The 22,424-nt window shown below is 41.7% G+C and overlaps 1 protein-coding gene across 3 annotated transcripts in view; it reads right to left on the bottom strand.

Annotated features, from left to right (window-relative positions):
- LOC309442750 (transmembrane protein 263-like) overlaps positions 1–6,598 on the bottom strand; it is a 202,465-nt gene extending 195,867 nt beyond the window's left edge. The window contains exon 1 of one of the 3 annotated variants that reach the window (XM_082058898.1): positions 6,467–6,598. Coding sequence is in view for 1 of the 3 variants with exons in the window: in XM_082058899.1 (XP_081915025.1) it covers positions 6,467–6,472 (6 nt within the window). In the remaining 2 variants the exon portion in view is untranslated. The remainder of the gene's footprint in view (positions 1–6,466) is intronic. The other 2 variants (XM_082058899.1, XM_082058900.1) reach the window with 2 other exon arrangements.
- Positions 6,599–22,424: the final 15,826 nt, after the last annotated feature.

Genomic DNA, 22,424 nt, shown 5'->3' with positions numbered 1-22,424 from the left:
TCCAAATCAAGAGTGAGTTCTATTGTTCTCAGCAGAAGAGTCAAATCCTATTTCTACAGCAATAAAACAACTTTCTACTTTGAGTAATCCTAATCAGGGTTTACTTGGCATACTTGGCATAAATAACTTTTCAATAGGCCTAAAGACACCACAAACTATACTCCATTCAGCAAGCAAGTAAAAAGCCTGGTGTACACTTTTTACATTCACACTTTATATGGGGCAGGTAACACCATTTAGACAACAAAAATCCAATACAGTCTGCTCAGTGGTAGTTCAAAGAGCTCTGGATTTTGAACTAATTATTGTATTGAATTTTGTCTTGCTTGACCATTTACTTTTCATCTGAAATTCACCTACTAAATAATTGTCAGCACAGAAAGAAAGTATGTTTTTAAAAAAAAACCAAACCAAACAAACCACACTTCATTTGATCAGGTACTGATCAAATGGCCTAAAGAGAACACTTCTCACTCCAAGCAGGTTAACCAGGATAATTATCAAAAGGATACCACACAGCAATGTAAAAGTTGAACAGCTACCCTGAAAAGGGCTGGATAATTTGCTATCAGTTCTAGTTTAAACTATTACCTCCACAAGGAAGGGTATGCCTTGTCCAGAACAGTGTTTATATTAAAAAACTGACTAGGTTAAATTGCATTTGTTTGGAAAAAAAAAGGAAGTTACCTGAGGGTAACGTCTCATTGCACAGCAGAGCTCAAACATCAGCAGCAGTTAAAGCTGGGGACAGGCTAAGGGACAGGGAAAGCAGCCACCGCAGGAACACCCAACAGACACTGGGACAGAGGGGAGGACAACACAGAACGATGCAGGAGCAAAGCATGACCCTGCATCAGAGCAAACCAACCGGAAAGCAACTTCATAATTACCAATAACGATATATCAAAAATACCAATTAACTCATATTGGTAACTGACCATGCACTGACTTAAGTAATTTCAGTGGGAAGCGGCCTTCCTACAGCCTGTCAGTCATCCACTGGCTGTCAACAAAGACTTCAGGGGAAAAAAAAATTCAATCAGTTGAGCTGGTGAACCAAACGTAAGCAATAACAAGACTTAACGACCTGCAGTTTTATTGCACTGTTTACGTAACTACAATTAGCAAAAGTAGCATAAATGTATTTTCTCCAGCCTGGTCCTTGACAGGTAGATTTAATGGTTAATGCCATTTACTCAAGACTAAAGCAATGAGATAATGCACACTGCAGAAAGAATATTTTCTATTTTCCTAGCAAGATGTGAAAACACCGCTCCAGAAAGCTACAGACAGTATGAGATATTTGTCATAAATAAAAATGATCACTCCTTTGCTTAATAATATAGGTCTATATGACAAGGATCATTAAGATTTTCTTTACCATGCCCATGCTAGAGACTGAAAAAAACAGTACCCTTTCCATTCTCCTCAGTAGGGCTACAATTAAAAAAAAAAAAAAAAAAAAAAAAAAATCAAAGCAACACTCATGGAAGGATGCATTAGAGCAGTATTCTATAACAGTGGTTTCATATGGCCAACTTGAACTACCTGGCTTCCATGCATTTATTGCCTTAAAAGTGCACAACTGCTGTTTTAGCTTTAATGAGTTGAAATTTAACTAATTTTTTCAAGGGCTCTTGCAGCTACAACATAGTAATTTCTTCAATAAAACCTGAATTCAAAGTATATAAGCATGTACCCACCTTGAAAACTATCAGCACCCACCCCAAAAAAGTCACAAGACACATCACTGAGACAGTTTGAAACACAAGTCATCTTGCCAAAATCTTAATTTCATTTTTTTAAAATTAGATAAGGAAAAAAAATAGTGCTGCAAATCCATTTAAAGTTTAAAAAGTTGTTCCAAAAGCACCAACAGTAATTTTCAATGTTAGAAATAGAGGTTAAAAATATTTTCTTCAATCCAGAACTTACGTCTCTTTATTTCATTAGGAATTACAAAATGCATTTTCTGGAAAACATCAAACATTTCTGAACTAGCTGAGAGATTGTAATATGGTGTATTTATCACACAAATTTTAAATTGATTTTCTTGATGGCTAGGTAGTTAAGTCTATTTCCTTCCTTACAAATGAGTTTTGAACTCAGATCAGAGCTCTTTTAACTTAGTGTCGCTTGTTGCTCTATGCATTTATTGTTGTAGTGTTTTAAAGGCATAACATTTCAGATAAACTATTTGCTTACTCTACAGAGCCGACACTACATCTTCCGGTATTATCAAGCTCTATAATTTCACAGCTAGCCTGCATGCCTTAAACTTGACAGCCAGAAGCGCTGCCAGCAATAGTGCCCCTTTTATTTCAGGCTTCGCAGAGATCTCATTCTCTTCCAAACTAACTTCAAGAAGTGTAAAGATCACCACTTGCTGCATACAAGTTTCCAACCAGCGTCACTTCACTCAGCAACTAAACAGCTATCGGACAGATATAACACTTGATTGTTAGGAAAGCAAGCAATGCAACTTAAAAGTAAATATTCATTCTAGCAACAACAGCTTTTGGGAATGGCTGCCTTTTACTTTCGAGGATCTCCAAGGTGCACAGACTCTTCTCCAAAATGATTTTTCAGATTGAAAGGAAGCCCAAGAATTGTGCTAGACCTTAGGCAGCTCTGCAGAAGTGTTAAGGTTGTAAGACTGGCCAACACAAGCACGAGCCACTTCTGTGACTTCCAGGAAGTTCAACACCAATGACAGTTCTTTTGAAGGAACTGCTTGAGAGCTCTACTACTGCCCTCACCAATGTCAGCATGGACTCTGCCCAGAACTCTGAAGACATGTAACCTCTTCCCATCTCTCTGAAGTTCGCCTGAAACACTGGGAAAGGAAAAACACCAGAAAGTTTGTAAGGTTGTTCACCAATAAAGAAAACTGGGTGTGACCAATTGTAGGCAAATATTTAAGTCAGAATTATCTACAGAATATATATAGTTCATGTTTTCTTTTATTCTATCGCTTACACTCACTCTCTTCCTGCTTCCTATACCAAATTTAGGACTACATGCCAGGAAAAAAAAATATAACTATATACCCCATAGAAAGGAATACTTTTTGTCTCTTCTCCTTTTTATAAGCTGCTCCCTTCCCAAGTACTTTCCATTTCAACTGCCAAAAGTCCTGCTAAACAGGATCAGAGACATGTTAACAAAAAAAGTTACATATACATCAAGTTTTGACAGGACAATCCATTACATCCTTCAGGAACAGAGCTGTCTGTAATACAAGCAAGAGAAATATTTACTCAGGCTTTCCATAACTTTTGATGTTTCATCTTGCAAAGACTTCACCTTTATCTGATCTCTAGGATACAATTGCCAACATCAAGCATCACAGGCAGTCAGAAATACAACACAACTATAGGCAGTCAGTTCACATTCGTTCTCTTAAATATAGGGGTAAGTTTCTCAAAGCAAAATGTCACATTTGTGACACCTGTCTTATCCCAAAACACACAACTGAGATGCGAGCACATGTCAAAGTACCAGGAGCTCTCATTCTACTTTGGAGAATCACTTCAATAAAAAGGGGTGCAGCTACTTAACTGAAATCACATCTTGAGCTTGCTTTCCCAAACAAGAACTTCAATATGACGTGACACTCTCAATACCTCTCATTCCTCTGAACTTGGATTTAAGTTAGAGCAGCAACAGGAGCAGCATTAGAGACAGCCTCTGCAACAGCAGTTTTACCAGGCAGCCATCAGGGACCGTCCTAATGCCCCAATTCACTCACTGGTTGAAGAGAAGGCATGAAGAGGTTCTGTTAGCAAGGACACAAGTACATTCTCCAGTGCTGCCCTAAGACCAGAGAAATCCAGCACTTGGCCACAACAGAAGAATACTGGAAACATACTGTACTGTGGGACAGTAACTGGTGTCTGACAGTGTGATGGACAGGTGGGGTTGGGTCATCTCCCCACAATACTCCATTTCCCTAATGAATGGAACTGCCCTTCTCACCCCACCTGAAAAAGGGTATTTCCTGCCATCAAGAAGATCTGTCATTGAAGGAAAGCAAACACTCTTGATGTATTCATGACTTAGCACTTAAATATTCCTACATATAGGAACAGTCCACTTTCAAGCTGATTGCCTCTCATTCCTGTCCTGTAGTGCAGGAAACAGGCTTTCAACCAGTTTTATATTTTGTATAGCCTGAAAAGGCCAAGAGAGACCATCTTCAAATGCTGCTGTTGCTTGAAAGAGATGGGAACAGAAGCAAACAACAAATAGAGACTACCCTGAATCCAAACCAGCTTCAACACCTCAAGCTTTAAAGTATGACTTTGCCACGCTATTTTATTTCGCTCTACTTTTTTTAAATAGGATACTTGTGTTATTTGATTACTTAAAAATAAAATACATCAAGTTTCAGTTTCCTCAGTAACCAACATTAGTGATGGATCCTGAAATAATCACTCCCACAGCAGAACTCCCCTGATGTTACCATTCTCTCCACCTGCCTCTTCCCTCCTGTAAGCAGGATGACCATCTTCACACATACTCGCGTTAACTTGTTTTACTTGGACAGCCCTGCCTTCTCAGTAACCTGCTAACCAGCATCTATGAGAAAGGCTCAAAACCAACACTACTAAAAATACACAAACTCAAACGTATTTCCCAAGATAAAACAACAATTAGGGGAGAAATAGTCAAGATGACTTTTCAAAAAGCTTGGTTCTGATGTATTCCCTGCAAAGATCAGTAACTTAAACTTTGATTTGTTTTAAAGTCACACTGAGCTATTTGTGAGCAGGTCCATAAATGGGATTCATAATCAATTCCCACACCACACAGTCACCCCTCATCCCACTTCTCCTTTCCTCCCCCTTTTAAGCACAAACATTTTGATGCATTCCATTTGTTAATTAAAAATGTAATTATCCTGCCCCTAGCTTAAGAGTTTAAATCATGCGTCTCCAATGATCTTACATAGAGGAAACTGAGGCAACTGCTACAGCAAAAGGTAGCACATATGGAAAGAAACACACACCGAAAGAAATTACCCAGTCAGAGAAAAAACTGTGCAGCCCTTTATACTGAAAAACTCTATACAGTGCTTATACCTGATAATTGGTTAAAAAAACAAAAATACTCTTTCCTCAAACACATTGTCCTTACAGTCAGAACATAACTCCACTCACATCTTGCTGTATTTTAAGAGAGACCACTTAAAATAGCCACAAGCTTTCCCCACTCCAGTGGGGCAAAAGAGGAATTCAGCAGAAGTAATTGGCTTAGCAAGAATAATCAGTAGTTTATTCTGCATGCAATAAAACAGAAGCTGAAAGAAACATTTTCATTTCTGGCCGCAAGCTGGATGTACTGTTCAGGCAGCACGCTGAGGTTTTTGTTTTGCAGTATGTCAACAACTCACCCAGGGCCATAGCACTGTTTACCAATAACTACCTTGCACGTATTTTTGTTGTTGTTGTTATCCCACACTATTTGAACTAACAAACAATCAGAGAGAAAGAAAAAAAAAAATACTCTTTATTATCAGGTTTTTAACAAATGTAAAACAAATAAATATCACTGCACAGAAGGAAACTTTCTTTTTGTATGTACTTATTTCGTGTACTTGGAAACCATCCCTTTTCTTTCCTCTGTTAGCGGTGAGAGAGCCCCTTGTGCCCAGAGATGATGGGCAACCTGAGGCACTGACACAGGCTCAGTGCCCAGAACCCAGCACCTGCACAACCTGGGGAACTTGTAGCACATACTTACCCAATCAGAGGCTTGGAGGAAGGCCTGAGCCAAATTTCTCCATCAGGATAGGCACAGACCATAGCTACATACAGTCCCTGCCTCAAAGAGCTTACAGTCTAGCTGACCAATAGTCCTTCTGACTGCTAGACAAATTGAGGAGCCAGGGAATACCTGGTGTGCCTCATGCTTCAGACTGATTAACGGGAGGGAATCTTTTTAAAAGTCATATCCTGCAAATCAAGCAGGTACCGCAGAATATCAAGGGAAAACACCCAATCCCATAGCACTGCTGACAACAGAACTGAAGAGCCAACCCCTCACCTGAGAGCCGCCCCATCGCTACTTTCACTGCCCAGCCCCAGCGTCCCCTCTCCCGCGGCGGGGGAGCTGCTCCCGGCGGCACGAACCCGCCGGGCTGCGGAGGAGGAAAACTGCCCACGAGATGCGGAGCCTGGCGAGGGTGCCCCGGGGAGCGGGGCGGCTCCTCCGCAGAGACCCCAGCCCGGAGCGGGCAGGCGGCCCCGCGTTCCGAGGGAATCTTTCTCGGGAGACGTTTCCAAGAAGCGGCATCACATCCCCCGTGAAGTTGGAAGCTTCTGGAAGTTGCACTTCGTCAAAAGGGCGAGCGGCCACCACCTCCCGCCGCTGGTTACCGCCGCGGGCCCGGGCCCTGCCCCTCGCCCCGCCACCCATAGCCGACCCCCGACGGGAACCCCCCGCTGACGGCCGCCAGCATCACCTTCATGCCGCGTCTCCCGGAGCTCCACCCGGCGGGGATGGAGGGAGGGCGGGCGGCCGTCGGCTGCGTCCCCGTCTCCCCCGGCGCTGGGGCTCCGGCTGCTCCTGCCCGATGTAAACACACACCGGCGGGAGGCGGAGGGTGGGCCGAGGGGGGGCAGCGCCATGGCAACCCCGGCCGGAAGAGGAAGCGCGGGGGTCAGGGCCGCCATCTTGGCGGGGGGCAGCCGGGGTGGGTCTGTGCGCGGTTGATCGCGGCGCCGAGGCCTCGTCTTGCCCGGAGGGGCGGCCCGGGGAGTTCGCGTGGGGCTTCCAGGGATGGGCCGAGACACTCAGAGCCCAGAAGCGCCAGTGCAGCCAGGCCTGCAGGCAGCCTTCGCTGGGAAACCCTGCCAGCCACACGGTAGTAAAAAACACTCCCTGACATTTGATGTGAAGTGCTTTAAAATTATAATGTATTCACCACCTCCAGTTTTCATTGTATGTTCGATGCGAATGCAGCAAAGTGGAAGGAATGGACCTGGCCATAGTCAGAGGTGTCGTTTGGCCAAGACGATGTTATAAATGAAGACGAGTTTTTTTGAGCTAATCAATTAATTTTATTAAGCAAGCGAATTTAAAGCAAGCGATAATTAGGCAAAACAGCGCTGGATGACCGGGGGAACTCGGTTCCGCCAACGGGCACAAACATTCAGCTTTTCGTATGTGCTTTTATATGTTATTCACTCGTTCACGCGCTGGGACACCTTGACGAGTTAACTCCTGGTTGGCTAGTCGACAATGTCCACATGCTACCGGGCGCTCTGTTATCTGGTGCACCATCTGGGTGCTCTGGTATCAGTTGCACCATCCGGGCGCTCTGTTATCCGGTGCACCATCCAGGTGCTCTGTTACCCGGTTTCCTCCAGATGTTGGCTTAATTACTATTACAAAGTTCTACAAAACATAATCAATCTTGCACAAGCGTAGTTACTGCTTACAACAATATGCATAATATAATTGAATCCTACTCAATTTGCTCAACAATAACAATTTTGACCATCACTTATTACAACGAGGAGCGTGTTCTCCAGGCCCCGGCTCTGCTCTGTGCCTGCTGCCCTCTGGCCGCCCCAGTCCCGTGCGGGGTCACATCACCCTGGGCCAACATTGCGTGTCTGCAGCTTAGCTGGCTGCTGCTGCTTCACACGAGGGTGTGCTGCTCGATGGGGAAGGTGAGAGAGTCTGGAAATTGCCCTTGGCACGAAAACTTTTCTTACGCGTTGCTTTAAAATTATCATGAGGTATGATCACACACACAGAATCATTAAATCATTTTGGTTAGAAAAGACCTTTAAGATGACTGAATCCAACTGTTAGCCTCACACTGCCAAGTCTACCACTAAACCATGTCCCTAAGAACTTCATCTACACGTCTTTTAAACACCTCCAGGGATGGTGACTCCACCACTTCCCTCAGCAGCCTGTTCCAGTGCCTGATAGCCCTTTCTGTGAAAAAATGTTTCCTAATATCTAGTCTAAACCTCCCCTGGTGCAAGTTGAGGGTTTGGAGAGGAAGCCGTATGAGGAGCGGCTAAAGTCACCTGGTTTGTTCAGCCTGGAGGAGACTGAGAGGAGACCTCAGCATGGTCCACAGCTTCCTCACAAGGGGAGGAGAAGGGGCAGGTGCTGATCTCTCTGGCCTGAGGGAATAGCAGGAAGGACATGGATACAGAAGAGAGCTGGCAAGTGGTTTAATGCAATGAAGAAAGCCAGACAAAGCAAAAAAAAAAAAAAAAGGTGGTTGGAAGTAATGGTTCCTGGAGTTGGGAGATAAAACAACATTAAGCAAGTGATGTTGATGAGAGTTCAGTTTTCTCTGATGTAGTAGTGTTCCACAGGTGAATACTGAGTTAATATGTTATGTAGAGAACATAACTACAACTTGACAAGCAGTTCAATTCAAAAGAGGAAAGATTGCTTTTGTTCCCTTTTTTCACCCCTTGACTGAGAATCTTACCAATTTGTTCACAAAATAATATGCCCTTGGTAGCCATGTCTGTCTTCTAAATCATTCTTCAGCACAGTGGACCCTGTTTAGTCAGAAACCACAAAAGGCAAAATGTGCTAGCTTAAAGGCTATAAATGCCTTCTCTCAGAGCATGGTGGAGGAAAAGCAGTTAATTTTTTTTTTTGTTTCATACTGTCTTTTCTAATCTACAGAACCTCCTTGGAGAGTAGATGTGGAATGGTACCCTAAGACTAGTATTCATTTTTCAGTTAGATAGGGAACTCTTGAAAGACACCAAACATAGTAATTCCCTTGCCCCATGTGGATGGAAAACTACAGAGACCACTTTCCTTTGCTTCTCACAACACAGCCGTGTCTTAAATAATTTTCTGCATCGATTCTCAGAGGAAGTATCCTGCAACCATTTCCCAGCACAGAGTTTCATAGCAGAATTTACAATATCTTCTGCACATGTAGACATACTTCAAATGTGAATCTTCTCAGAAGACCAGTAGTGGAAGTCAGTGAATTCAGGGATGGTTTCACAGACCACACTGACTTCTACAGACATGTACATATATGTATATGTGCATATATAAGCTGACCTGCTATATGGGTGTGAGATATTACCCTATGTATTATATACATAATACTAACTGTAATAACATAACCAAAATAAATCCTCTCCTCTGCATACTGTCTAACAAAACTTACATCAAATAATATTGTCAATTGTATTAGTAGAATTAGATTGTATTTGATTTTTAATTGCATAATAGAAATCCATATTTATGCTCTAGTCAGATGGTGTGTAGAAAGAAGTTTGTATCATGTTTGTGTTGAGTTTAACATGTAAATTATAGTCCGACTCCCAATAAAAGAAATTATAAAGGTTTAAAGAGTAAACTATCTTTTCCCTCATCAGGGTAAGATGAGTCATTCTAGTGAAGTTCAAAATAATGCAGCTTTCTACATTTACAATTCAAAATTTCAGATGAACATAACATGGTTTGTCAGGAAGTTCCTAAGCCCCTAAAATAAAATATGTACAATCTTTCAAACAAGTTAACATCAGCTTGTCATGTTTGTGATGTCTGTAGAACATTCAAAGTATGTTCCAGCTGATGACTGAAAATATTCTGGATAACAGACAAATCTAGGGGAAAATTTAAAAAATAATGGGAAATAAAAAGTTGTTTATACTAGGCACAGAAAGTCTTTTATTCCTGAGACTATTTCAGCAGCTACCAAAAATATTTGCTAACAAAAAATTAAACAACACAGGCTACGTGCACAGTAGCAGATAGTGCAGCTCACAGGGTATGGCTTTGTTCAGTGAAACAGTTGGTGCTGAAGATGCAAGGTCCTTATTAGACTTATTTCAGGGGGTGATTGCTTTGAACAAGCTCTAATACTTTTAGACTAAATGCCCATTAATGACTGTAACAACTGTGCACCTGGAATAAGTTTTTCCAGTTTAATTTCATCCAAAAGGATTCATTCCAGTTAATGCACTCCAAGGCTCCACTGGTAAGATTCACCTCAAAAGTGTGTCTTTATCGAAGCAGAAGGGCTAGTGTAGATGTTCCCATTGTTAAACTGTACTGTTTATAAATATAAAGTGATGTCTTTATAAAGCAGAAATTCCCTCCCCCGCCTTCCTAAAGCACAGACCACTCTAGGAGATTTACCTACCCAGAATTTTCAGTGAAGGCTGAGGATCTCAAACATCTTAAGTGACTAGAGCATGGTTCACTTATAATTTCCTGCAAGGTGCTGAAAGCAGTGAAAAACTATTTTGACCTTCAGATTTTGTCACAGTACATTCCTAAATAACTTTTCACAAGAAAAATAAATACAGTTTAATAAATGTTATCATTCTCTGTGCAGGGGTGTGTGTGTGTGTGTGTCTGTAGTTTTTGCTGTGTAGACTGGAAAGCACACTCCTCAGATACAGCATAACAGAATGGCATCTCCCTGTCGTGTGCTAACTTCTGCACGTGAGATGTCAGCAGTTTTTGCCTATGCTGATGACCAGACACTGGCTCAGAGATAAGAATCTGATCGACAAATGAGATTCCAAATCTCACCCCTACAATGATAGAGCTTTCCCTTATATATGGAAATAATTAATGATCATTGTAAAGCATTCAGGAGGACTGAAGCATTAAAATAGAGATAATTGATACTAGATTAGACTGCGGCAAGGTTCTATTTCACCAGACACTTGAGTGCAGGTGACTGACATCATAAAGCTTAATTTCTCTGTCTTCTTACCCCTGTTTAGCTCCATGCTCTTTTCAGCCTTATTTCCTATGTCATGTACTTGCCCTGTGTGACATTTGAGTAACCTTCACATTACCTGATATTAAAAAGAATAATGCAGCATAAAGGAAATGCAAATACCACGTGATATAAGACAAGGAAACAATAAGCAGTAATAATTCATTGTAATATGTAGTCACAATATGGGGGCAGTAGTTGGCTCATGTGCTAAAGAGTCCTGGTAGAAAGGAAATTATTTCCAGACAATGAAGCTGCTGACTAGTAATGACTGTAGCATTTACAACTCCTCCAGACCTCTCTGTTCTGGATCAAAAAATTCTCCCTTACCTTGAGAAAATAAATTTGCCATTGGCCTTAACAAGCATCCCAAGAAAACACAGCAAAAAATTAGCCCCTTTTTGCAAAAATGTAAGCAGTAGCCTTTCCTAGTGCGTTGTCTTGGTGAAAGACTTGTGCATTGAGATAATTACCCTGAATCTGTATATTTTGTGGGCTTATAGAGCTGTCAGTACGGCAGCATTTGATTCTCTGTTTCCCAAATCCACCCTTACAACACCACTGGAAGGTGGGGAGGTACTTGCTGCATTGGGTACCTGGTTATTGGAAAAGACTAAAAGCTTCAAAAGAGAACTCATAAAACTCTCTCTGAGAATTAAGTTCAGATTTCTGAAGGTATAAAGGTGACTAAACTGAGGGAAGTTACATACCTACAGCAATCAGTTGCCTAAACACCACCATACATTGGAATCTGAATGAGATACTGGATGCCACAGATAACATTTGTGGCAGAGCAAGAAGCATCACTTGGTCTCCTACATCCCAGACTGGTAACAGCCTAATTCAGGAACTGACACCTTTTAAATATTTGTCCCTATTCATTTTAAAACATCAATAAATCCTAATGGTATAACAAGGAAACCATAGACAATCTTGGTATTTGGCCATGTCATTGGAGGCCATGATTCACAGCTGTGGAAAGGATCATCCAGAGGTCTACAGGTGTTTACCTGCCCTCTCCTGAGAGGAGCCTGTGGCACTCAAGCTGAAGAATTTGGGATGCCAAAAGCTGACATGCAATAGGCAGTAATAGAAAGAAAAATATATCAGCCCTTTTACTAATCTGAAATCATCTAGCAATCAAGTAGATATATGAAAAGAACTCGGTACATATTGCTGCTTTGGATTAAAAGTGGTACTTTGTTTAGTCTGGTGTTTTTTCTCCTCTTACTGGGAAAGTTCTTATATAAAATCCATTTCAAATCTCTTTACTAAAGATCCTTCTGCACAGGAATACCACACTTAACTATTACCTTTCTAGAGCTGTACTGTGATCAGTCTGCCCACTCCTCTGAATGCAAATGTTTTTTTGCTCAATTGTGTAAAATCCCAAACTCCAAGTATCAGCTTTGCTTATTGTGTCACTGTTTTTGGTTCTTTATTGTGTTTCTTTACAGTTCTTTAAAAGACTGTTGTCAAATGAGGCTAGCTGTTTAATGACTGTGACAGAGCCTTCACAAACTGTTCCATGGCAAGAAAATAAATATGTCAAAGATGATATGAGGAGACACTGAACTATGACCATGGTCTGCTTATTCTCAGCACACCAAGAAAGAATGATTTTCTGTTACACTGTGGCAGGCAGTATTTCATGATGCCTAGATTACATGGCCAAGGCACTTCCACCAACAGATGATGGCATCTTCTAGAGAGATTTTTACAAAATGGGTTGTATAAGAAAAAGCATATTGTTGGCAACCAAGGATGCTTAGAACCTGATTTTTCACCTGCCATGCATCTTATGTCATGCACATCCCTGCAAACACAGTACATGCTTGGTAGAAAATGCTACCACCTGGAAGGATGGTGTAAATTATAAAGTTAGAATAACCATTATAGAAGCATAACTATAATAGTTGCACCACCTGCTCCTTAGATAATAGTTATAGGGAGTCACTGAAGTCACACAAAATTCCTACTGTTTTCCATAGGGTTAGTATTTTGCTTCAGTTTGACAGCAATCTATTAGATACCCCATGTGTTTAATTCTCAAACTGGTCAAGATTTGTATTTTGTCTGAAGTTCATATTTTTGCTCTTTTTTATTATATTTTGCCTTCTTTGAGAATGAATAAGATACTATTTTAGTTTACTTATAAAATTTAATAAAAGTAGTCAGTTTGTTCACATAATAAATGGTTAGCTTTGCATCACTGAGAAAAATAAACTGACAAGACCTGAAAGCACTTTATACCAAATAAAGTGTGAAAGCATCTATGCTTATATGGTTCCAAAATTAAAACTCAGATGAGATTAATTGAAAAATCTGTAGAGATTCACCAGCCTTAAAAGCAACTGGAAGCTGCATTTCATAAAAAGTCATGTATTTGGCAATGAAAGCAGGTTTTGATAATTTTAATGAGGAAAAAGAGTGAAAATAAGTGGGTTTGAACTTTTGGGTTCACTTAAACAAAGCTGCTCTGTTTCATATGCCTTTAGTTATAGAGCATGAAGGCAATTTATTTTTTTCATGTAGGCTTCAAAGTCTTGCAATAGGAAACTATCTCTGCCAAAATACCAGGATGCATAACTGGCTTCACATATGGGCTTCCCAGACTTCAGAAATCTTGAGATTCATTTTTACTTTTAACTCATGCCAAAGACTGTGAACTGTACAGACAGCAAAGCTCTGCTTGTAGGTTTTGCTGACATTTGGAATCACCAGTGATTTGTTCTCAGGGTGCCAGAACAAGCCTTTAGATGATATTTCATCCCTTTCATGAACAACAAAATTAATATGGGGGTGTCTCTCTTTTCAGGGTATTTCTGACCTTTTAGATTTAAGTTGGGGGTTTTTTTTCCACCTACACAGGCAGTAAATTCTTTTACAGGAAGGAGGCTTTGACATGATAATACTTGCAAAGTTATTGTGTTTCTGGCCAAAATCCTCTAATGAATATATCATCCATTTTTTGACCTCTCTCCCTTACAGTTTCTTCTCAACATCAATAACAACAGGGATGAGATGTCAACTAGCAGCCTCCAAGCTCAGAATCTCTGGTCCAGAAAGAGTGCTAGTGGCACTGAACTGAGATAGACTTTTATTCCAGCATAAATTGTACCTTACATCCTTAAAGCTTAATTAAATTTTGGGCTGCTTAACATTCTGCTGAGTTTCTGAGCTGCTTTTGGAGTAGGTGGGATTTTCCCTTCCCCTGTTTTTCCTGTGAAACTATCTTCTTCCTCCCACCTTGCCACCACCACACACATGCACATCTGTATATCCCTTTTAATAAAATTGTCCCACAATTGCAGATGGAAAAAGGTGAGTAATCTGTCCCATGAGACACAGAAAAGAAAAAGATGAGGCAAAAATCCCCTCTTTTCCTATTGTTGAAACAGAGATGGTGGACACAGTAAAGGAGAGCAAGGCCCTCTAATCCAGCCAGTGGTAGTTTAAATGTAGGTAAGACATGAAGTATCCAGTATTTTAATTTACTCATACCATCCTGCACATGTCTATGAGGAACGTCTGAGGACCACCTGAAGAAGACCTTCTTCCATTTTATCTTCTGGCCATATACTGCAGTAGTAAATATGTGGAAGGATTATTTTTTCCTTCATTTTTTGGCCTTCTCCACAAATACTATTCTTGACATTCACTGCAGATGTTCATCATGGCTGCTTTCACATGTAGCACTTGGACTCTGGAACCATCTCAGTCATGTAGCTTGAGCAGGTGCTACTGCCCAACCAACATCCCTTCCTACCACCCCCACCTTTCTAGCAGCTGAGAAGTGAAGGATGATACACTGACATTCCTCGGGTGCCCTCTCCCTGGTAAGGGTTCCTCCCCTGAAATGCTGAGTCTCAGGCCCCTGCTCTGCTCATTGTCTCTGTAGGGAAGCCTCTGCACAACTAAATGAGACTGGATGTTTATAAACTATTAACTGGAGTGTCATTCCCTCTACTTGCTGTTAGTAGTGGGAACCAGAGAGAAATAACATAATGAGGCAGCAAAGCAGATAAAACTTGGGATGTTAGCTGGGGCTTCCACATACTGTTGGTGGAGCTTTGCTGCTTCTGTAACCAGCTCTGTAGCTCCTGCATCAAGGGTCTGCACCACGAGATTCTAAGGATTTTGTCTCACAGCCCAGTTCTGATAAGTTGAATTGCATCCCAACAGAGAGCCTCACCTGCACAGGTATCTGCCACTACACTTAAGGTGCATGTCAACATTTGCAAATGTGCATCTTGATTAAGCAGTCACATGGCTTTATGCAAATTGTGTTGCAAAAGTAGACTGATGTCCTAAAGTACCTGCTACCAAAAGAGGAGATTTGTCGGGGGTCAAGACCCCGGGGACCAAATGTCGGGGGTCAAGACCCCGGCATGGGTTCGGGCCTACGGCGACGGAGGAAGAAATGCGGCCATTCGATGCGGATGATAAACATGCTTCAATTTATTGATACAGAGCGCAAGCTTTTATAACAGTTCTATTAATTATACCTACTTGTCAAACACCGATTTGATAGCATACGTAATGAGCCCATCCCAACATACATAATGAGTCCATCCCCTTCTGTGGCCCCCCTGGTATGTGAATTCCCTCGTTATCTCGGAGCTGCCTCCTGGGACTTGTTTATCCAGGCCTTTCTCAGGAGCTGCCTCCTGAGACTGTGAGACTTGTTTATGCAGGCCTTTCCCAGGCAATACCTTCTCACCCACCCTTGTTCAGCTCATGCTAACTAGAGAAGATCTTTTTCATGGAGAGGGTCTCTGGGGTCATGCCCTTTCTCTTTCAGCCATTCTCCAATAGAGATTCATTTGGTGTTAGCAGTGCTCTCAGTGGATTCTTCTGTCATGAGTGGGGTCCTCCAGGGATCAATATTGAGCCCAACACTGTTTAACATCTTCATAAGTGATCTGGATCATGGCATCAAGTGTAGCCTGATGAAGTTTTTTGATTACACCAAACTGTGTGGCGAAGAGGACACTTCAGAAGGGAGAGCCACACTGCAGGTTGACTGGGATGAACTGGAAGAGTGGGCTAACAAGAACCTTATGAAGTTCAACAAGGACAAGTATAAGGTCTTGCACTTGGGAAAGCAAAATTCAGGGGTGCAGCACAGGCTGGGATCTACCTGGCTGGGGAGCAGCTCTGTGGAAAGGGACCCAGGGGTCCTGGTGGACAAGCAGCTCAATATGACTGAAGAGTGTCCTGCTGCAGCAGAGAAAACCGACAGGATGCTGGGCTGCATCAACAATAGCATCACCAGCAGAGACAAAGAAGTCATTACCCTGCTCTACTCAGCGGTTGGCAGGCAACACGTGAAATATTGTTTTCAGTTTTGGTCCTTGCTATGCAAAAAAATGTGGACAGGCTGGAGAGGATCTGGAGAAGGGCCACAAAGATAATCAAAAGACTGGGAAGCCACCAAATGAGGAAAGGCTGAGAGAAATAGGCTTGTTCAGCCTTGAGAAAAGAAGGCTAAGGGGAGATCTCATCACCATGTTCCAGTATTTAAAGGATGGCAACAATGAAGATGGATACTCCCTTTTTACAAGGAGTTACATGGAAAAGACAAAGGGTAATGGGTACAAGTTACTCCAATTGGAGATTCCAGTTGGACACATGAGGGAAATTTTTCACAATGTGAACAATCAGCCGTTGGAATAATCTCCCCAGGGAAGTGGTGGATTCCCCAACACTGGAGACTTTTAAGATTCAGCTGGACGGGGTGCTGGGCCCTCTTGTCCAGACTGTGCTTTTGCCAGGAAAGGCTGGACCAGGTGATCCTTTTGGTCCCTTCCAACCTGGTATTCTATGGTTCTCACAGGTCATTAGGAAAAATACATTAGGCTTAGTGGGGCCATCCCACAGTATGACTTGTATCTCTTTGTTAGACTGGACAACAGGAAAGGACTGCATAAGTATTTTTCCTAATGACAGGTAGGTTTCAGTGCACGGATCCCATTACTCTTGGTTCAATAAATTAGTTGTGTAGAAATTAGTACGCCTAGAGAAGACATTGACAGCAGTAGCTTTCTTCTCTGCTGAGCACTGTGCAAACTCTTCTAAGCTCTGCAGGTATACTTGGGGCTGTAAATTAATTCCAGATCTGCTTCTCCAGTGTAGCTAGATGATCTTTCGAGGTCCCTTCCAATCCCTAACATTCTGTGATTCTTTAGCCACATACCCCTGTCCTGACATAGCGTCCTCTTACTGCATCTGCCAGGTCTTCCTTCCAGCCTGACCACTGGTCCACAAAGCATCCGCTGCTCTGGATTAGACCCATAGTAATGTTCCAACACACCCTCTGGAATAGCGACAGTGTTGCTGAACTGCCTAGTGAAACAGGCAGAGACTGAACACCTGGCAGCCTACAGTGAAAAGAGAAATTTCAGTGTCACAGTGTTGATATAGTAACTGGCAGAGATGCGTCACTTCTCATAGAGGCACAGTTTATGTAGCTTTAAATACTACCTACATTCAACAGTTTCTGCTCAAAACAACTTTCCACTGAGAGCAGCTGGCAATACACATTAGTATTGATGGGAAAGTCAAATCATTAGGCAAAAATTTTCTAAAAAAAACCCCGGACAGCTTCCACGGAATCAGGTCTGTGTTCAAGCTGCCTATTGTGTCAGGCTAGGGCAGATATCAGCACCGGGAATGGTATCTAGTCCCAGAGGGTGCTGAACGCTGCATGAACCAGTGATTTGCAATCCCAGAATGACTAGTACTAAATAAGGAAGAGGGATGTGCATTCCCTTAGTTGGTATAATATGCAATCCACATGTGGCTTTTGCAGTTTATGGTCAACACAGATATTGCCAGATGCCATAGGTGACTGACTCCCTCTTTATAGATTATTTTTGGAGCCAGCTCCTGTCTTTGGTTGATAAATGAACTCTAGAGGACCTTCTTTCATTTTCTAAGAACATTTTCATGTTCTAAGTCCAGATAATGACTTTGAGCAAAAGCTGCATGAAAGAGGGAATAATTCACTGGGAATCAAACCATGCACCGGGGATGCTACGTGAACAGGAATGACGTGGGCACACATATAAAAAAATGCCTGGCCGTACATCAGTCAAAGGATGTGCCTTTTATTTATGAATGTTTAATTGAAGTTGTGCACAAAGTGTGTGATGACAATGCTTCACAGCTGATAGTATAATATATAACCACTGCTTTGACAGGAATCCAGTTGCATCTCAAACCCAACTCACAGCAGTGGATATGGGGAAGTGGGGGAAGTAGATTCCTACCCTATCCTCACCACACAAACACACAGAAGTATTTTGCACAGACTGTTTAAATTCCTGTTACAGATCTTATACAGTCTTAAAAATCCCTTGCAGAGCAAATATTTGTTAATGTTTGTATGCTTATGTGCTTGCAAGAGACAGTACCCATATGCAAATCTCTGTGCTTCTGCATTTATGCATGCACTTATGCTTTTATGCATGCATATGGGTTAGCATGTGCAATTAGTCCTTTTTCTAATCCTAGTGAAATGTGGTAGGACCATTACTGCCAAGAAAGGGAATTTTCGTCTCATTCATACCCTTCATATTATTCTCCACTAATGGGCTGTGCCTGGGCAATTATAGCTCTGGAAGGAAAAAAGGCAAGCTGGGCTTACCTGCTGTAGCGCTACCATGGAGTCAGGATATTACATTGCTCTGGAGATAAAAGCACGGGCGAGCTATATGGATTCTAGCAATAGATGAAAAATATATGAACTATTTAACAAGCAAAATGCTTCAGATGCACTTCACCACTACATCCAGGGAAGGTACCAACTCTGCATAGCAGAACTGCAAAGGATGCCATGGTAATCCCACTTCTGGCAGAGAGTCTTCTTAAAGCATTGTCACATCTTTTTCTTTCTCCCTTCCCTGCTTTGATTTGACTGTTCATGAGGTATCCAGTTCTTCTGCTGGTGGAGACAGCCATGTACCTTTATATAGCTGTTCCAGCCCCCTTTTCAGTCTCCAGGTGAAAGGCACTGACCAACTGCTTTTTTTTTTTTTTTTGCCTGCAGAATGTTGAGATCTAAGTGCCCGACTTCAATATCAGCCAGCACTAAGACAGCACAGCGAATTCTCAATATTTGCCTTTTCAGTTATTTTCCCCCTACATCATCTATTCCACTGATTAAAAAAAAGAACCTGGAAATCAGCTGCTGTTCATAAACATCGCAGAGGCAAAGCAGAGGAACTCTAGGCATGGATAACACGTTAGAAAGAGCGATGCCTCCCTGACAATCTCACCAACCTATAAGGAAATCAGGTGGCAGTAGATGTGCAGGTTGAATGCAGTATGACTCTGGAACGCAGCTGGCGATTGTTCTCTCTACCAGCACAGGCTATAGGGCTGCTCGCGTGACATGGCCCCAGCATGGAACCTGCTCTTGGATGGCTTGCCAGCAATAAGCAGTTGAAAAAACACAGTTTGGAGATGTCTGAGATAATGCAACTCTAATCTTTGAATTGCTGCTAATGTCAAATCCCAGCAGTGCAATAAGCCTGCTACATGTCTAACTCTTGAGAGTCTTCAGGATCGCGGTTATAACGTGTATCACCTGTAGGTGCTGTAGGACCATCAGGTTTCAAAAGCAAACAAAAACTTAGAAGATACCGGTGTAAAAGCATTTTTCAGATAGGCAAGACAAATAGAAGAAACTGTGCTGATTTCTAAAGGTATTGCTTTTTCTCCTGCGAATTATAACCAGCTGATACTCACAGCTTGGTGTTTGAAGTACTTTTTGTCTGGAATCTCCACATTTCAGATGAGATATAAAATTAGGAACTCAAATATTTATTTTCATGAAAGCTTTCCTAGCACATTTTTTAAACATGTGATGTCAGGTCTTATGCTGTTGAAAGCTTACATATCCCAAAACTGAGGAAGGGTAATGTGGTTATACTAGTTCCCAAATTTCTCCTCATCATTTTCCCATGGGGCAAATGAACTGTCTGCTGTCTCCATGCTGCCCCATTCTTCCAGCACACCTGAAGATACACATCCTGCTTGCTGAGTATAGATCACTTTGCTCTTCGATTATTTATGCCTGTTCTTCTCGGTCCTGACCATCTCAGTTCCATATAAGCAGCTTAATTTTTCCCTCGGAGGTGAAAAATAGGAGCACTTAGAGACCCCCAAAAAAGACCTTACAAGCTGACTTTTTCTAACTAAAAACCAAAAAATCTTAGCTTGCCAGGTTGTCTTGGGCATCTTCAACACTGTCTTTCAGAGCTCAGCACCCTCAACTTTTTTTCTTACTTCAGAAAAGAACAACCTTAGAGCTGTAGGACTGTGGAGTTATATCCTCTCAGGTAAACCAGTGCTCTAAAAGTCAGCAGTGGTGACCAGAATACAGCTATTTTAGTAGTAATGATCACCTAACCCCAGGCAGAGCTTTCTGTTACAATCCATCTTCATCACAAGTCTTTACATCGAAGGATAGTTTGGGTCATTAGCAATGATTCCTTGGACTCCAACATCTCCCATGAACACTCAATAAACCATCATCAGTACCTGTATTTCACAAAATATACTTTTAGAACAGTATTCCAGCAAGACTGCATATGCTATAGAGGAAAAGGTGCAGATTTTAAGTTGAAAAAAGCTAATGTACGACATCAATACCTTGACCAACAGAAGCTGGAATAAGTGGCATTGAAGGGTCCTTGTAGTTTTTCACTCATGCACATGTGCATCCACTGTGCTTGTTTTGTATTGACAGACATCACTGCATATACTGTATTCAGACTCTGAGGATTTACAGTACTAAAATGACAATTATTAGGTCACTTAGAAGGGTGGCATAACCCTCTCCCATTGCATGGGAAGATCCTGTGCAAAAGATCCAGTCCCTAGTGTTAACTACTTGCTCTCCAGTGCCACAGCAACTACTTGCAGCCCTGGGGATTCAAGGCAAAGTGTTTCATCACCAAGTATTAAGAGATTAATCACAGAAACACTGACTCTAGCAAAACTTCCCCTGTGCAAAGCTAGACAACTCCCTTGATACAACTTTTTGAAAACTGGATCCCTGAACTCTGTGTAAGCTGCAGGTATTAAGCACATTGGAGAACTAGCACACCTGTTTCAAATCCTAAACTTGGCTGAAGGTGCTTCTCTTTAGCAATCAGCTTGGAACACCTGACCTTAATTGCTTATCTAGAACAGAGGTAATAGCACCCAACTGCTTTGTAAGCACCAGCAAGAGAACATTTGGAGACTGGAGGCTCTGTTCCTTTGACAAATATTACTTGTCAGGAAAGTGTAGCAATTCCCATAGGGAGGGATGACACAGGACTCCTGCCTTCTAGTTCTCATTCTGCTACTGAGAGATCCTGGATAAGCTTTTTTATGAGTCAGCATCTGGATTTCTTTATTCATGAAGTGCAGCTAAACATCCCATTTGTCAGCACAGTATTTCAATATGCTTTCAAAATACTTTGAATGAGACATTGTAAGAAAGTACTGAACATTATTATTAATACCTGCTTGTATATTTTTCATGTCAGTTTTTTAGCCTAGCAGTGTATATTCCCAAGGTGTGCACTGTCTCTACAAACATGCAGAGAAATTGAACCTATTCTATTTCTAAAGCTTCCTCCTGACAGATTTATGAAAGAAATTTTTATTCCTGCCCAGTTGCCTGATGTTTATCTATTAAGAAATTTCATCTGAAAGCAGTCTCTTGGGTATGGAACCAGTTTCATTTCTTAGCAAGGTTTCAGGTTTCTTTCCCTGAAAGCCACTGTGGAAATGCATATGTCCATGTATATATGTTTGTATAAAGTCAATGTTCTAGTTGCACAGAAAGGGCTGAAAAATGTATGGTTGTAACATGATACTTTTAAAAGAAAAAAAAAGTAGAAGTCATATCTGAATGATGAAAATAAAGAGCAATGTAAATTCTGACAAGTAGAAACAAAACAGGTAAAAAGAGATTTTTTTTTTTAATTTTTCTTTTTTAAATTGAAAGTCTGTCAGAGTTGATGGAATCAGTAGATAAGCCAGATACAAAAGAGGCTCTCAGGGAAGATAAGGTAACTTCAGAAAAGCTGCACATTTCTTAGGTTGACAAATGCTACAGAGCAGGACAGGGAAGTTCTGGTCAGATCATTCCTGTCAGGGGTTGAATTTGAGGAAATCCCAGGTTCAGGAAGAACATCTCAGAGAAAGTGTCATTACTTGGAGGAAAGGGTTTTAGCACAAATCAGTGCAATGAAGAGTAACATCTCGGTAGGAGCAGATGACACTCACCCGGGAGTTCAGAGGCAGCTCACGTATGAAACTGCTCCGCTGCTGAGGGAGCTCGGTAAGTGCCGCTTAAATCACCGCAGTGCCAGAGCTATGGGAAAGGGCAATCAAACTTTAACAAGGATCCAGGATGAGTGACTGTTATTTCCTCCATACCTAGAGCTGGAAGAAATATGCAATAAAAATGGAAGTAGTAGACTCGAAGATAAATATAATACGTTGGGGCTGAGTCAACATAACCTTCACAGAGCCTGAAATATAACCTCCTAGAGGTCTCTGAAGAAGACTGTGATGACCCAGTTGGTGACCGAGTGGATGTGGTTATCTAAGCTGTAGTTGTGTTCACTGGGTAGCCCACGCTGGTGTATAGGGAGCAAGGAGGACTGTTGCAGCGTGTCGT

The sequence above is a fragment of the Streptopelia decaocto genome, assembly GCF_964273445.1.
Source record: "Streptopelia decaocto genome assembly, chromosome: 7".
In the NCBI taxonomy this organism is placed as follows: domain Eukaryota; kingdom Metazoa; phylum Chordata; class Aves; order Columbiformes; family Columbidae; genus Streptopelia; species Streptopelia decaocto.
The sequence above is the reverse complement of the archived record's forward strand: the minus strand, read 5'-3'. Positions and strand labels throughout refer to the sequence as shown.